Source organism: Pleurodeles waltl, chromosome 4_2 (assembly GCF_031143425.1).
Source record: "Pleurodeles waltl isolate 20211129_DDA chromosome 4_2, aPleWal1.hap1.20221129, whole genome shotgun sequence".
Classification (NCBI taxonomy): Eukaryota; Metazoa; Chordata; class Amphibia; order Caudata; family Salamandridae; genus Pleurodeles; species Pleurodeles waltl.
Genome location: NC_090443.1, coordinates 123510684 through 123527291, shown reverse-complemented (window position 1 = coordinate 123527291; position 16608 = coordinate 123510684). Strand labels below are relative to the sequence as shown.

The 16608-nt window shown below is 45.3% G+C and overlaps 1 protein-coding gene across 2 annotated transcripts in view; it reads right to left on the bottom strand.

The window, feature by feature from the left end:
* CDK4 (cyclin dependent kinase 4) overlaps positions 1-16608 on the bottom strand; it is a 369431-nt gene that overhangs the window by 201168 nt on the left and 151655 nt on the right. For both annotated transcript variants that reach the window (XM_069230925.1, XM_069230926.1), the window contains exon 3: positions 7935-8070. In XM_069230925.1, the coding sequence (XP_069087026.1) occupies positions 7935-8070 (136 nt within the window). The remainder of the gene's footprint in view (positions 1-7934; positions 8071-16608) is intronic.

Sequence of the window (16608 nt, the reverse complement as noted above, 5' to 3'; positions counted from 1 at the left end):
TTCTTTCACCTAAAATGTACCATTGTATCCACAATTGGCAGACCCTGGCATCCAGATAAGTCCCTTGTAACTGGTACTCCTAGTACCAAGGGCCCTGATGCCAAGGAAGGTCTCTAAGGGCTGCAGCATGTCTTATGCCACCCTGGAGACCTCTCACCCAGCACAGACACACTGCTTGCCAGCTTGTGTGTGCTAGTGAGGACAAAACGAGTAAGTCGACATGGCACTCCCCTCAGGGTGCCATACCAGCCTCTCACTGCCTATGCAGTATAGGTAAGACACCCCTCTAGCAGGCCTTACAGCCCTAAGGCAGGGTGCACTATACCATAGGTGAGGGTACCAGTGCATGAGCATGGTACCCCTACAGTGTCTAAACAAAACCTTAGACATTGTAAGTGCAGGGTAGCCATAAGAGTATATGGTCTGGGAGTTTGTCAAACACGAACTCCACAGCACCATAATGGCTACACTGAAAACTGGGAAGTTTGGTATCAAACTTCTCAGCACAATAAATGCACACTGATGCCAGTGTACATTTTATTGTAAAATACACCCCAGAGGGCACCTTAGAGGTGCCCCCTGAAACTTAACCGACTATCTGTGTAGGCTGACTAGTTTTAGCAGCCTGCCACAAACCGAGACATGTTGCTGGCCCCATGGGGAGAGTGCCTTTGTCACTCTGAGGCCAGTAACAAAGCCTGCACTGGGTGGAGATGCTAACACCTCCCCCAGGCAGGAATTGTCACACCTGGCGGTGAGCCTCAAAGGAGGAGTCACTGGCCAGTCAGGACAGCCCCTAAGGTGTCCCGAGCTGAAGTGACTCTAACTTTTAGAAATCCTCCATCTTGCAGATGGAGGATTCCCCCAATAGGGTTAGGATTGTGACCCCCTCCCCTTGGGAGGAGGCACAAAGAGGGTGTACCCACCCTCAGGGCTAGTAGCCATTGGCTACTAACCCCCCAGACCTAAACACGCCCTTAAATTTAGTATTTAAGGGCTACCCTGAACCCTAGAAAATTAGATTCCTGCAACTACAAGAAGAAGGACTGCCTAGCTGAAAAACCCCTGCAGAGGAAGACCAGAAGACGACAACTGCCTTGGCTCCAGAAACTCACCGGCCTGTCTCCTGCCTTACAAAGATCCTGCTCCAGCGACGCCTTCCAAAGGGACCAGCGACCTCGACATCCTCTGAGGACTGCCCCTGCTTCGAAAAGACAAGAAACTCCCGAGGACAGCGGACCTGCTCCAAGAAAGGCTGCAACTTTGTTTCCAGCAGCCTTGAAAGAACCCTGCAAGCTCCCCGCAAGAAGCGTGAGACTTGCAACACTGCACCCGGCGACCCCGTCTCGGCTGGTGGAGATCCAACACCTCAGGAGGGACCCCAGGACTACTCTGATACTGTGAGTACCAAAACCTGTCCCCCCCCTGAGCCCCCACAGCGCCGCCTGCAGAGGGAATCCCGAGGCTTCCCCTGACCGCGACTCTATGAATCCTAAGGCCCGACGCCTGGGAGAGACCCTGCACCCGCAGCCCCCAGGACCTGAAGGACCGGACTTTCACTGGAGAAGTGACCCCCAGGAGTCCCTCTCCCTTGCCCAAGTGGAGGTTTCCCCGAGGAACCCCCCCCTTGCCTGCCTGCAGCGCTGAAGAGATCCCGAGATCTCTCATAGACTAACATTGCGAACCCGACGCTTGGTTCTACACTGCACCCGGCCGCCCCCGCGCCGCTGAGGGTGAAATTTCTGTGTGGGCTTGTGTCCCCCCCGGTGCCCTACAAAACCCCCCTGGTCTGCCCTCCGAAGACGCGGGTACTTACCTGCAAGCAGACCGGAACCGGGGCACCCCCTTCTCTCCATTCTAGCCTATGCGTTTTGGGCACCACTTTGAACTCTGCACCTGACCGGCCCTGAGCTGCTGGTGTGGTGACTTTGGGGTTGCTCTGAACCCCCAACGGTGGGCTACCTTGGACCAAGAACTGAACCCTGTAAGTGTCTTACTTACCTGGTAAAACTAACAAATACTTACCTCCCCTAGGAACTGTGAAAATTGCACTAAGTGTCCACTTTTAAAACAGCTATTTGTGAATAACTTGAAAAGTATACATGCAATTTTGATGATTTGAAGTTCCTAAAGTACTTACCTGCAATACCTTTCGAATGAGATATTACATGTAGAATTTGAACCTGTGGTTCTTAAAATAAACTAAGAAAAGATATTTTTCTATACAAAAACCTATTGGCTGGATTTGTCTCTGAGTGTGTGTACCTCATTTATTGTCTATGTGTATGTACAACAAATGCTTAACACTACTCCTTGGATAAGCCTACTGCTCGACCACACTACCACAAAATAGAGCACTAGTATTATCTCTTTTTACCACTATTTTACCTCTAAGGGGAACCCTTGGACTCTGTGCATGCTATTCCTTACTTTGAAATAGCACATACAGAGCCAACTTCCTACAGCGAGCTATTGCAAAACATGCGTATCTACAGCGACAGATGCCATCGAACACAGGGTTCGTTGGCGTTGGCTTGTACTTTTTCTCCACCCTTGGAGTTATTGCCCTGCCTTTAACAGGATCCTGAAATACTTGTTTGGAGTGTTTTAGCAATCCAGGGAGCATAGGTAAGCTTTGGTATTGGCTATGAGTGGAGGATAGTGTATTAAACAAAAAGTCATCCTCAATTGGTTCTGCATGCAAGGTGAAGTTATGAAAAGCAGCTGCCCTTGAGACCACCTGCGTGTAGGATGTACTGTCTTCAGGTGGCGACGGTCTGGCAGGGTAACAGTCTGGGCTGTTATCGGATACCGGGGCATCATAAAGGTCCCATGCGTCGGGATCATCTTGACTCATTGCAGTATGAGTCGGGGATTGCATCAATGGTGGAGTGGCTACCGGTGATGTGTGCACTGATGGTGGTGGAGATGGTGGCGGAGTTGTTTGTTTTGCCACCTTTGCCTGTGGCTGCTTCTCCTTTTCTTGAAAGGCAAGCCTTCTTTTCATTTTAATTGGGGGAAGAGTGCTTATCTTCCCTGTGTCCTTTTGAATGTGGAGCCTCCTTTGAGTGTAGTCTGGCTCCATTGATTCAAGTCCGAACTTATGTCCTAGCATTTGGGAGGACAACCCCTGTTCCTCTGTGTAGGAACCTGTTTTTGGTTCCGAGGCTGGGTGTTTCGAAATCGAAACCTTTTCGGTCGCCTTTTTGGGCTCCGACAAAACCTTCTTTATTTTCGGCGTCGTGGGGTCTCGGTGCCGACTCATTTCGGTGCCACTGTCTCGGTGCCGAACTTGCTCGGAGCCGCTGTCTCGGTCCCGAGATTGCTGCGTGCCAGTATCTCGACCAGAGTCGGATGACTTCGACACAGGTGTGCCCTTTTTCGGTGCCGATGATCGGTCACCTATTTTTCGGGTTAAGCCATGGCCTGTTGGCGGTGGCGTCCCCTGGGCCTTTGTGGTCTTCACGTGAGTTTTGTGTTTCGACGTCTTACTCATGGTTTTCGGCGTTTCTTCGGGCTCAAGCTCGTCTGAGTCCGACTCTTGAATGGAGAAGGTTTCTTCTTCCTCCTCGAAACGCCCTTGTCCTGTCGGCGCTGACGCCATCTGCAGTCTTCTCGCTCTTCGGTCTCTTAATGTCTTCCTCGACCGAAACGCTCGACAGGCTTCACAAGTATCTTCCTTGTGCTCTGGAGACAAACACAAGTTACAGACCAGATGCTGATCTGTATACGGATACTTGTTGTGACATTTTGGGCAGAATCGGAATGGGGTCCGTTCCATCAGCCTTGAAGAGACACGTGGCCGGGCCGACCAGGCCCCGACGGGGGATCAAAAAAAACCCGAAGGGCCACCGGAGCTCTTCCAAAGTCGGTGTCTATCTGTTGTAAGTAACCCGATACAGAACGCAAACAATACCGACGATTTTTCCGAGATTCTAACTAACTTTCCGACCCGAAACACGGAGCGAAAAGGAACACGTCCGAACCCGATGGCGGAAAAAAAAAACAATCTAAGATGGAGACGACACCCATGCGCAATGGAGCCGAAAGGGGATAGGAATCTGACCCCCTCCCCTTGGGAGGAGGCACAAAGAGGGTGTACCCACCCTCAGGGCTAGTAGCCATTGGCTACTAACCCCCCAGACCGAAACACGCCCTTAAATTTAGTATTTAAGGGCTCCCCTGAACCTAAGAATTTAGATTCCTGAAACTACAAGAAGAAGAGGACTGCTGAGCTGAAAAGCCCCTGCAGAGGAAGAACAGAAGACACCAACTGCTTTGGCCCCAGACTTACCGGCCTGTCTCCTGCCTTCCAAAGAAACCTGCTCCAGCAACGCTTTCCAAGGGACCAGCGACCTCTGAATCCTCTGAGGACTGCCCTGCTTCAAGAAAGACCAGAAACTCCCGAGGACAGCGGCCCTGCTCCAAAAAAGACTGCAACTTTGTTTCAAAGGAGCAGATTTAAAGACCCCTGCAACTCCCCGCAAGAAGCGTGAGACTTGCAACACTGCACCCGGCGACCCCGACTCGACTGGTGGAGAACCAACACCTCAGGGAGGACCCTCCGGCGACTCCGAGACCGTGAGTAACCAAAGTTGTCCCCCCTGAGCCCCCACAGCGACGCCTGCAGAGGGAATCCTGAGGCTCCCCCTGACCGCGACTGCCTGAACTCCATTTCCCGACGGCTGGAAAAGACCCTGCACCCACAGCCCCCAGCACCTAAAGGAACGGAACTCCTGTGCAGGAGTGATCCCCAGGAGGCCCTCCCCCTTGTCCAGGTGGTGGCTACCCCGAGGAGCCCCCCCCTTGCCTGCCTGCAACGCTGAAGAGATCCCTTGATCTCTCATTGAAAACCATTGAAAACCCGACACGTGTTTGCACACTGCACCCGGCCGCCCTCGCGCTGCTGAGGGTGTACTTTTTGTGCTGACTTGTGTCCCCCCCGGTGCCCTACAAAACCCCTCTGGTCTGCCCTCCGAAGACGCAGGTACTTACCTGCTGGCAGACTGGAACCGGGGCACCCCCTTCTCTCCATTATAGCCTATGTGGTTTGGGCACCTCTTTGACCTTTGCACCTGACCGGCCCTGAGCTGCTGGTGTGGTAACTTTAGGGTTGCTCTGAACCCCCAACGGTGGGCTACCTTGGACCCAAACCTGAGACTTGTAAGTGATTTACTTACCTGACAAAACTAACAAAAACTTACCTCCCCCAGGAACTGTGAAAATTGCACTGTGTCCACTTTTAAAACAGCCTATTGTGTTTTATGTAAAAAGTATACATGCTAATGAAATGATTCAAAGTTCCTAAAGTGCTTACCTGCAATACCTTTCAAATGAGATATTACATGTAGAATTTGAACCTGTGGTTCTTAAAATAAACTAAGAAAAGATATTTTTCTATAACAAAACCTATTGGCTGGATTTGTCTCTGAGTGGGTGTTCCTCATTTATTGCCTGTGTGTATGTACAACAAATGCTTAACACTACTCCTTTGATAAGCCTACTGCTCGACCACACTACCACAAAATAGAGCATTAGTATTATCTCTTTTTGCCACTATCTTACCTCTAAGGGGAACCCTTGTACTCTGTGCATGCTATTCCTTACTTTGAAATAGCACATACAGAGCCAACTTCCTACAATATGTCACTAACATTGACCGATGACAGGATCCACAAGGCTTGAAGCTGGTCTTTCTGAATGACATCCTTGACACACCAGGAATAGAACACTCGAAAGAATCTTCAACAAAACGTTAAAAAAAAAAAAAAAAGCCAGTCTAAAAGTGTCTGAGTGGTAGCTCTCTTCGGATCAGAGTTTGCTGGCAAGGAAAGAAAAGAATTGACATCAGCGAACTGGGGTGGTGCCTCTACAGGAACGGCAACGTCATATCTGGCACAGACGACTGACACGGAGCCAATCAACACCACCTAATGGCGTGCAGGGGTACTGCTCACGAAAATCTCCAGATTCAGTCTGACACCTGGGGGGAAATTCGAAGATAATGAATCTGCAACTAGAAGTCTCTTATCAGAAGTGGAGTTTTCTGGCGCTTGGCAACGTAGAGTTTGGCTTTGTGTTACCAGACGCCTTTGGGATTCATCAAGGCGCAGTCGCTGAAGGTCTCGGAATCATGTTCTGACGCAAGGCACCACAGGCAAACCTGATGTGAATCTGTCACATACATTTGCTTACAACAGTCTCTACAAGATTTGAACACTGTAATTTTAGGGGTGACTTTCCCAGCACATTGGTTTTAAGATTTTGTTTTAAGGCAAAACTGTATCAAAGAGACAAGGGGTAGCTCTGGATCCATGTCCGGTGGCCCAGAGAAAAAGGAACTGATGTCAGTGTGCCTGGTGCACTTATAGGGTCTCCGCATGCCACTTTCGCAGCAGAACGATGTCTGTGCGGAGGTTTATGATGCACAGGGGTACTGTTGAAGATTTTATGGATCCAGTCTACAGCCTGGGCAATAGTCAAAAAGTGAGGAATCTGCGGTTAGATATATCTATCAGAAATTAAGATTCAAAGAGCAGATCCCATGTGTCCCCATTTACTCCACCTATATAGGATTAACGGCTCAAAACAGCCCAATGTATTACTTCTGCCTCTTTAGATTCTAATTAAAATTCGATTGGATAGCTTTTTGTGACCATCTTTATTTCCAGAAGGTATCATTTTCTTCTGAGGAGCTCCTCAATCTAAGTGTCTACCACTAATAGTGTGCTCAGAAATTTCTCCTGCACCAATAGTATTTGGCTGAAGACCACCCTCTATTTCACAGAGAAAATAAAGCTGGTCTTTTCTCCTTTTTCAAATTCCATGCTGGGCGGCTCACATGAAGCACTACACTAGATACACAGCAGACCTTGCTGGACGTGTGCTAGCAGAGAATCGCCAATTTCTGACTAGTCAAGGGACTCCATCTCAGCAAAGAGGATTCAAGCCCCGACACAGACAAGAAGTGCAGGAAACAAAACAATGAGAATGAATACCCAGAGCTGGAACATGGACAGATCGTTGCATGGATTGAAGCAGCATGCTGCTCATTGTCCACGCTAAATGTGCTTCACTACTCTGCACTCAAGTTAGTGCTGATTAAATCTACAATTACTTTGTTTACATAGCAATACTCTACTCTTCTGATGCTCTAAAGTGTTTTTCAAAAAAGCGCATACTTGTAGCATAATTTAATCGTATAGTGAAAAAATTTAGCAAGGTCAGTACTTAACTAGTAATAGGAATGAAACATTTCCTCACAGTATACAGCTACTGCACACTCATCAGGAAAACAGCCTTTCTTCCAACACACAAAAACTGACAACTGCATTTTAGTAGCGTCCTTTCAACAGAAGCAGATGCAGCACAGGCGATGGGCACAGACGTAGTGGGAACCTCCCTCGGACATAATATGCAGAAATGGCAACAGAAGTGCAAAACTACCCCAGGGAAGAATAGGTGTAACAGCATTACAATTAAAAAGTCCAATCAGGAATACATGGACGATGAGCAATATTGGTGCATGGAGTAGCCCAAAACTGTTCTGTTACCCCCAGGGAGACCAGCCACACCACCCAGGTCCATCACCAACAGAATGCAACACTTGGAGGCCTGCAAACCCAACACTGCACTTTGCCAATAAATCAATGAAAACAGCATACCAAAACTGCAGATCCCTAGGCTTTTTGTGAGGTAAGGTTTGAAAACTTGTCGATATCTTGGTGGTTTTGCCCAGGCTTGTGATAGCATTTTTTTTTTTTTAAAATAAAAATACATTTTGTGCAACAAACATTTGCAACACGATTCTATGTGTAGCAGGGGTTTGGTATCTATCTTAAGCAGCAGCTGCTAAGGGCAATCAAAGATTTTGGTCAATTGCCTATATTTGACACAGTGGTGTAGGATTTCAATAAACGCGAATAAATAGTTACCTTAATAGTATCCTGAGGCAGACCCGGTGCTGGTGCTTTATCCAGGTATGTCTTCAGGTCCTGATCCACATGTTCAAATACCAAAGTGACCTTTGTTTCTCGGTCTGTTCGGGCTGTGGCACAAACATCCATTAACCTACAGGAATTGGAGAATTAAGTCACTTAGAGCATCCAGCAGGTAGCACCGTATGATAATTTAGGAGCGCTCAGATACTTTTCAATTTCAAAGCCAATAGATGTACTAATTTGACTCAGGCAGTGACATTCCAAGCATAAATGCCGTACATAAAGGGCAGATTTCGAACCTAGCAGGACACGCAGTTTCAAGGGAAAAAAGAAGAGTATCTGGTTGAGGCACTGTACTAAGATGATGTTTCTGTTGAATGATATGTGGTTGTATTTTCAGTATGTTTGTTAACTTATCGGCGTTGCACTAATGAATTCTTCCTTATGAATTTAGAAGGTTGAAAGTATCCCTTAGATTTCTAGTTAACGAGACAAAGGTCAGGATGTTGTGTGGGGAGTGAATAAGAGATAGGTGAGTTGGTGGAAACAAGGGAGAAATGAAAGTAGAAGACCTTTTTAGGTTAAGTCATTACGGAGGAACATTCGGATCCTATTGTTGAACTGCAGCAGGACAGAATTTGTTCCAGTACACAACATCCCCCAACAACTAGCCACGCAATATCCAGCTATGAAGGCCAACAGGGCACAAAATGGAGGAGAGGGGGGAGGTGGGGAGGGGGGAGAAGCAGGAGTCTGCCTTGGTAACACTTTTAGCCCAAACTGGCCACTATTTTTAGGTTGAGCACACAAGCGCTCTGACCTGTTGTAATCGATCTGTGGGTTTTTAACCATGCCCACCACGATCCTTTGTTCAGGAGCTTGCCTTTCAAAAATCCTTTGCTATGATTAGTAACTGATTTACATTTGTCCCTCCTTGGGGCGGTTTTGTTACCGCCTTGGACACGGACCCTGTTACATGGATAAATTCATGATCGCCAATACGTTGGACTGCGAGCAAACTTTTTTCCTTTTGTAACTCTCCTTCACGCTCATGCTCATGATGGCCATGGCAGCTTGAATCAGCTCTCTTATGTCACCTGTTTCACTTTTTATTTTCAATTTAAGTGGCAAGAAATGTCCAGTTAGGAATTTACAAATTTAACAGCTCTAACTCTAGCAAACTCGAGACCTATTGCATTGCAAATGTTTGTTCTATTTTCCAGAACTGCTAAGGGAAAGGCGGTTTGCACAAACTGACATCGTTCTTGGAGGTTAACTAAACTAACCTAGTGCACCCTGTTGAATTCTTCAAAATTTTCCCTTTACCGGAGTGCCTTCAATTTCTCCACTTTTCAGACATTTTCACTCATCTTTCATTTTTATTTTTAGCCAAACAGGTTTTAGCAGCCTGTTGCCGAAAGGTCTACTGTGAACAATTGAATACACAATGTCCTTGCCAGCACATTGCATCCCATGGTTAGCTTGCTTGTCAGTCTCCTTTGCTTGTTTCCAATTCTATGGATTAACTTCCTCTTATTGTGTTTGTCTTTTCTATGAAGCATAGCTCATTTACCATGCTTCTGAGTGTATGACCAGTGTCCTCCCCTTTTCACATTAAAGAAAAAGCACTCCACAAGAGTAAGTGTTCAATCTTACTCACGAGAACATTGGAAATCAGAGCCTGTCCATTTTTTTCCACTATAAAAGGACACTGTACTTTAGGATCCTAGAAATTCAAGGGGAAACGGGTACTTTATGCAGAACTCACTTTCACCAATACATTTAAATTTAAATATTACAGTGGGTGTTTGACTATCTTGCTTCTTCCTCTTGGGTCAACCCACCCTCACTCTTAATCCCCCTACGAGTATTGGGTTTTAATTACACTTGTGGCTCTACTTGCTGAAAAACAAACATTTCCTGTGGTGCACTATGCATGGAGCCCTGGAATATGGTCCATCATGGAGTAAACAGGATTTCTACTGCACAGAAATAATTGACAGGGTGGAATAACCATAGTAGATTTGTAAAGGAACTTCTGTAACATTTGTATAGTTAAACTATGCTGCAAACAACAGTTATTACTCTTTTTTGATTCAAGGTGCTCAATTTTAGATTAAGAATGCAAGACCAAGTAGCCTTCTGGTTGCAAAAGACATGCCATCAGCTTACCCGATCGTACAGTGGCCTTAAAGCCCGTCCACTGTTTACTATTGGTTGATTTTATTGTTACATTCATTTGCTTACTTGTTATTGATGGCTTGCCTGGTCCATTTAGTGTCTGCCCTATCGCATGGATCATAACATCTATAAGCCCCCCCCTTCCCATGATTTGTGAAGAAATTTCCAATCCCAGTTCTTTAGTATCAAATTTTCATACTTTTCCAGAACAGAGAGCTTTCTCCCATATCTTTCCTCATTGGGCAGAGGATAGTCAATCCAAGTTTGCGCTTCACCTCAGTTACACCTGACACGGAGGAGCAGATAAATTGCTATTACACATTTCCCTGCCTACCAAAGAATAATTAAAGTATTTCCAACATATATCATTATATGAAGCCTTCTGAATTTTTGTTGACAAGGTTAATTCAGAAAAAAGATAGAATACATTAGTGTTTCCCACAAATGACACATGAGTGAAAATTACAATTAAAAATACTACTTACACAATGGATCTTTCATGAGTTCACTTGCTTTGAACTGACTCTCACCCTGATCACTCGGAATAATGCAAGTCATTTTAATACATAAAAGATACCGATTCTGGAGAACAGTAGCTACAGGCAAGTAAAATTCTGTATTCAAACACATGGAATATTCCTCTGGAGTGGGGACCATGCTATAACACTAATCAGAATCTATCCGGGCTAAGGATGCATTCAATAAAATATATATGGACAAAGAACTATGAATTGATGAAAAACGCTTCCGTATTGATTGCAGGCATATCATGTTTAAAGCCTTTCCCCACATCATTTCTCTATGCAGAGGTGAACTCGAATCATGCATTGTAACCAATTCTTGCTTCCTGGAGTGGGAATTGTAGCCCACCACAAGAACACAGCATAAACAGAACTATCGCCCACTTTTTCATGTGGCCACATTTGAAAGCTACCCTTCCAAAGCCTTTTTGGGACTCTGCCAAGTATCCCCAAATGCCAATCACGCTTTCAGTCTGTAATGAGTCACTCCCTCCACTTTGCACTGTTTTGGGGCCTTTGGCATGTTTAAACCTATAGAACAATGTTTTAGCAGTCTCCTGGGAATTATAATTTATGTTCAATCCAGTCACTCCCTCAATTATTGTCCTATGGTGTTCTGCAGCCTATTGAACAGATTAGGCCTCTCTTCCTTGCTGGGTTGCCTGCATTTGGAGAGGAACTGGATCCGTTCCATTCACTCAAACCAACGGATACACCCAAATCAGCCTTTGCAGTTCTAGCAGTCATCAAAAATCAAGCAACGCAGTCAGATATGTAATTGGGGTATCTCCTGAATAAGAAAGATGCTTCAATGCATATTCTAGGGGTGTGTGCGTTTGCATTACAAACACCCCCCCCACCCCCGACACACACACAGTCACCTACAGATGCAATCCCAAGTGAACAATTTAAAATGGACAGCAGCATAAGATCTGAAACTATTTAAAATTGCTTAGAGACTGGTTTTAAAGATTCAGAGACACACTAAGGTAGTGACTAGCTTCCCTACACACAAGCCACAAGTTTACATCAGTTCAATTAATTTACCTTAGTCAGACATGTAGGTCTCCCTGTGATGCAGTTTTCATCCACACGCACATCAACATCCTTAATCTCCCACACAGATCTCACATCACACTACACCTCAGGGAACCACACTGGCTCCTGATACACAAACACACTCAATACAAACCCCTCAAACACATTCAAGGCTCTATAGAAATCAGGCCTCCCCTACCTCAGTCACATCTCCTTCCACCTACCGATCCACACCCTTACACGCTGCAGGACTCCTATTTGCACATATCCCACACATACACAGAGCCAGATCAGGAGGATAAGCATTCTTTCACATTACTCCTAAAGAGAGGAACAACCTCCCACTCAACATCAGAGCTTCCTCCTCTCTTCCTGCATTCCGCAAGAAGCTGAAGACCTGGCTTTTCAATTAACCAACTTATCTCGGGCAGGGCTAGGTACACACCAGCTCAGAACCAGGATACCCTTGCGGGTGACAGTGTGCTTTATAAATAAATACACATAACATATGTTGTTGTAGGTGGGCTTTCTGGAGCTCTCGTACCTCAGGTTTCCTGACTCAGACAACAGCTAGCATACCAAGAGGGGGGAGTATAGATAGGTGTTATGTTTTAATAACCATCTATACCCCGGGATATCCTCCTGGGCTAGTTGGGCGATATACAAATACACGTAACAATGTAACAACAACAACAAAAACAGACCTCGACTCTGTTCTAGTTGGAAGAAAGTTGCAGTCAATAAACATACAAATAGCAAAAACATAATATCAACCACCCTTTTGCTACTTACAAATCTAAAAGAGTACCGAACTTACCAATGGGAGCAGAACCTAAGGCTCATGAGGGACCAAGAGCCACTGGCAAGTCAGGAGAGGAGAAAAAAAAAAAAAAAGAGTGATGACACCATTTTGTTAACATCCACTTAAGGTTGTTCAACGCCAACTCCAAGACTGACGGTATCACAGTCCTGGCAAAAGCACACCAATCTGAGACTTACAGATCAGCAATGCAACTATGTTTGCCCGAGTGCAAAGGCTGCAGGCAGGAGGGAAATGGGGTGAATATTTGATACCTCAGCCAGGCCAACAAATGGCTGAGCCACAGGTGGGAATTAGGAATCTGTACACCCAAAGTAGGTACGGTGAGGCTGGCCATAATGTGGTTCAGTATGTGAATGATGCAAGATGACAGTTGTGTGGCAAGAAATTTCAAAGTACTGACAGAGTGAAAGGGGGGGGGTCACCCAGGGAGGCAGATTTAAGAATGGAGGAGCCTAAGCAGAACATGTAGAGAAATGGGGAACACACAGAACACCAGTGGGTAACCTAGTAGGTAATACAGCAGGTTGTGCTACAAATAAGCTGATTTAATTTGCCGACTAGTTTATGACCTAATCCTCGGAACCCTTGAAATATTAGTGCATACTGTTCCAATGATGGCATCAATGCTGTGGCCAAGGACAGTTGCATTAAAGAGTCTGCTAAATGTCTAGCTGTTCGAGTCCTTCTATGTGTGCGGAAACTTTAATCATATCACTTTCTTCGACCGATATTTACTCTGGTCTATCGCAGGGATCCCAATACAGATTTCTGGATGGAAACTTCTCAATCTGCACCACCCATGTCACAGGTGTACAAATTGAGAAAATCACATTTTCGTAGCACGAGAAAAGAGATCAAGTTCTCTCATGAGGTACTGAAAATAAAACAAAAGCCCTTTCTCGCATGGCGAAAAATTCAAACTAATTTCTCACGCATACCATGCATCATTCACATACCAGAGCTGCAGAATTCACCAGCTGGCTGACTATCTCCAGGGGCTCAACTCCTAGTGAATGCCCGACCGAGGCTCGATGCGGTTTACAGATCAGGAAATCCATGGGAGATATCCATGGCTTTCTGCGCTCTCCCCCCTCAGCCACTACGGGAACTCGCCCACTTTCATGGATACAGAGGTCTTTGGGCTTTCTGGTGCTTTTTAAGAGTGTTATCTTTGTTAAGCAAAAAGTGGACTCCTCATGCAGCTTTCCTCTGGTTGCCACTTAACGATTGGCTGCGCTATATTACTTGTATGGAAAATGGGCTATCACACCACTCTTCAAAAAGGGCAGAATCACATCCTACACCCAAACACCAGCAGAAGTGGTACCCACTGCCCCTAGATCAGACACATTTTTAATATCAGACATCACTTGAATAGCGTGCACTACACCCAACTTGATCTCTTGACACTAAAGGAGAAAGGTGTCCGATCGTCCTAGCTTCCCCAATTGTGCATTTATTTGTTTTTAGATTTTTTTTTTTAAATGTTCAGGGTTACAGCGTTAGAACGGGAATAGAATGCTTCAGACTCTAGAGGTTCCAAAGCTGAAAGATCTGATCCAAAGCAACCACAAAATTATTTGTTAAATCTCTACATAGTCATTTTGAAAAGACCCACCCGCAACCCAATTCAAGCAGTGGCACAAGCACTAAATGGAGAGGCCCATGCCCTTGCCCTTCATCCCACCACCAGTGGCGGCGTAATGAAACTTGAGGGGGCCCTCCTGCAAGGTACCTGGAGGGGGCCCCCTTCCCCCTGGACCCGGTCAGGGACCTGCCACCTGTGCATAGTGTAATGTGCTGAGGGGGCCTCCCAGAGCTCATTGGCACCCCTGCATCGTGGGGGCAGCTTGGGCCTTTGTTTCACCACTGCAGCAGTTAGTCTGTTTAAGGATGCCGAGATCCGCTCCAGCAATGCAGGAGAGATCTCAATGTCTATACTTCCAGAATACAATTAGATCTCTAAGGAAATGCCCTACTGCAGCCAACGTCTCCCCTCCAAGTTTGGGTAAGAGAAAATGCTCCAGCCATAAGCTTACCCAGCTAGCAGTGATTCACTCTCACCAACTCTGCTCTAACCCCACCAGTGCCCATATGCCAGATGGCATGTCCTAACCATAGCTGATAGTCACACCGCTCCATAACAGGGTCCCTTCCGAGGAATGAGACACTGCTCAGTTTCTGGAATTGCCAGCTCCAACAGCCTCTACTGAAGGCGTATCCCACAGTGGTACAACTCCAAAATCACCACCTTCTCTGGCAGCCTTGAGAGGTTGACGAAAACTTCTCTCCTTTGCACATCACTGCATCCATAAGAGCAATGAATCAGAAGCTCCTACCACCAGCGCCTCCAATGTACTGCTTGATAAACTAACTTGTTTCACTAAAATTAATCTAACTTGTTTAACCACCGCCACTATGGAAGTGTGCTGCTACTATACCATACTGAGATTAAGAGAGGTTCAGCGAGAGAGATTATATTCCAATATGAGTAAAACAGGAATTTTCCAAAAGGCCAGCCTATTAGTTAAAGTCTTATGGTAGTGTGATCAAGACTCCAAACAAATGTTTATTTAACAGCCAAATGTAATGCTCGCAATCTTAACATTAATATAACGAAAGCATGGAGCATAAATGCCCATTACAATAGTCAATGTAGTCACGGGGTAAATGTAAAGAAGCCAACTTAAAATGTGGATCTGCGCAGTTACAATCACAACCATGATGCAAGATGGAATTTCATACCAAAGGCAACACTTCCCAGAAACCCTCTTCACATCCACTATGAACCCCCAACATTTGAAAAACAGTACCCACAAACAACTCATTCTTGGTTTATCTTAATATATGAACTGCTAGGAAACATGCGCTTCTTAAACACGATCTCATTTTCGATTGTACTTGACATGGTATCTTCCAAGACTTTAGTTTGACAATAGGTTCCCACTCTTCACCACTCACGCAATATGCATTTACAAGCAGCAGTGCATAGCAAACAGCTCAGCCTTAATCTTTTTCAGCCTCTCCATACTCCACACATTGACACTCCCAGTTACACTCCATTCAAGCTTGACTAATACCCTCTAGTTAAAGAGAATCTCTAGTATCTTAATTGTCACCAGCTAAAATCCAGGAAATATGATCAGATTTCAGGGCTTCTTCTACTGGTTTATTGACCACAAAAATACTTCCAGCAATTGATTTCTACATCTCAGTAGATAGCTTTTTAATTCAGTAGCATTCTGATTTTTATAAAGACAGCTTTTCTGGCATACTTGCCAATCTTATCATCAAACCTATGCACATATCATACGCTACCACTCAAGATTTAATACTACCTTATGTCATAGGCGTTTCTAGAGTGCAACTTTTGCCATAAAATGCCTTCTTGGCGCTTTTCAAAGCACCCCTTAACCACAGGATCCATCATTTGAGGAAAGAAAATAAGGGTCTGGTCTCCAATCTGACTTTCAAAGTACTTTAGGAGCACTTTATCTTATGAGGGATTGGAATAAAATTCCAAAGCTGCGTGACCGACATTAAGAATGTCATAGGTTTTAGTATATTACGCGGACAAGAGAAGCCCATTGTTTATGGCATGGTCACGCCTTCACTTGCAAACATGCGAGTAAAATGAACCTACCATGTGTTTAATAAGACACCCCCTACCCCCAATCTATTAAAATCATCCAATCAAACTACTTGCTCTGAAAAACTTCACTATGATGTTTTCTTGTAAATCTCTTTTCTTTGGATAACCCATCTTCATTTTGAAGGCTCTATGTTCCATTTCAATTACCATAATCTAAATTGAAACCTTTGACTTCGATTGAAAGCCATGATTCCTGCACACTCTACTTTAGAGGGGAAAAAAAAAAAACTCAAACAAGAAGTAAAATCATAGGCAAAGACAAAATGTCTTGCCTTTAAAATGGCAAATGCCTTTATCTTGACTTTACCAATGCTGGTTTGCATTGACACTCCTGCATCGTGAAGCATGCATGCCTTGTGAGCGCCGATGCACGCACATCATGTTATGCATACGTACACATGGTGCCCATTTTGAAATAAGAAAACAAAAATTCCAAAACAGCCAGCGTGTGTG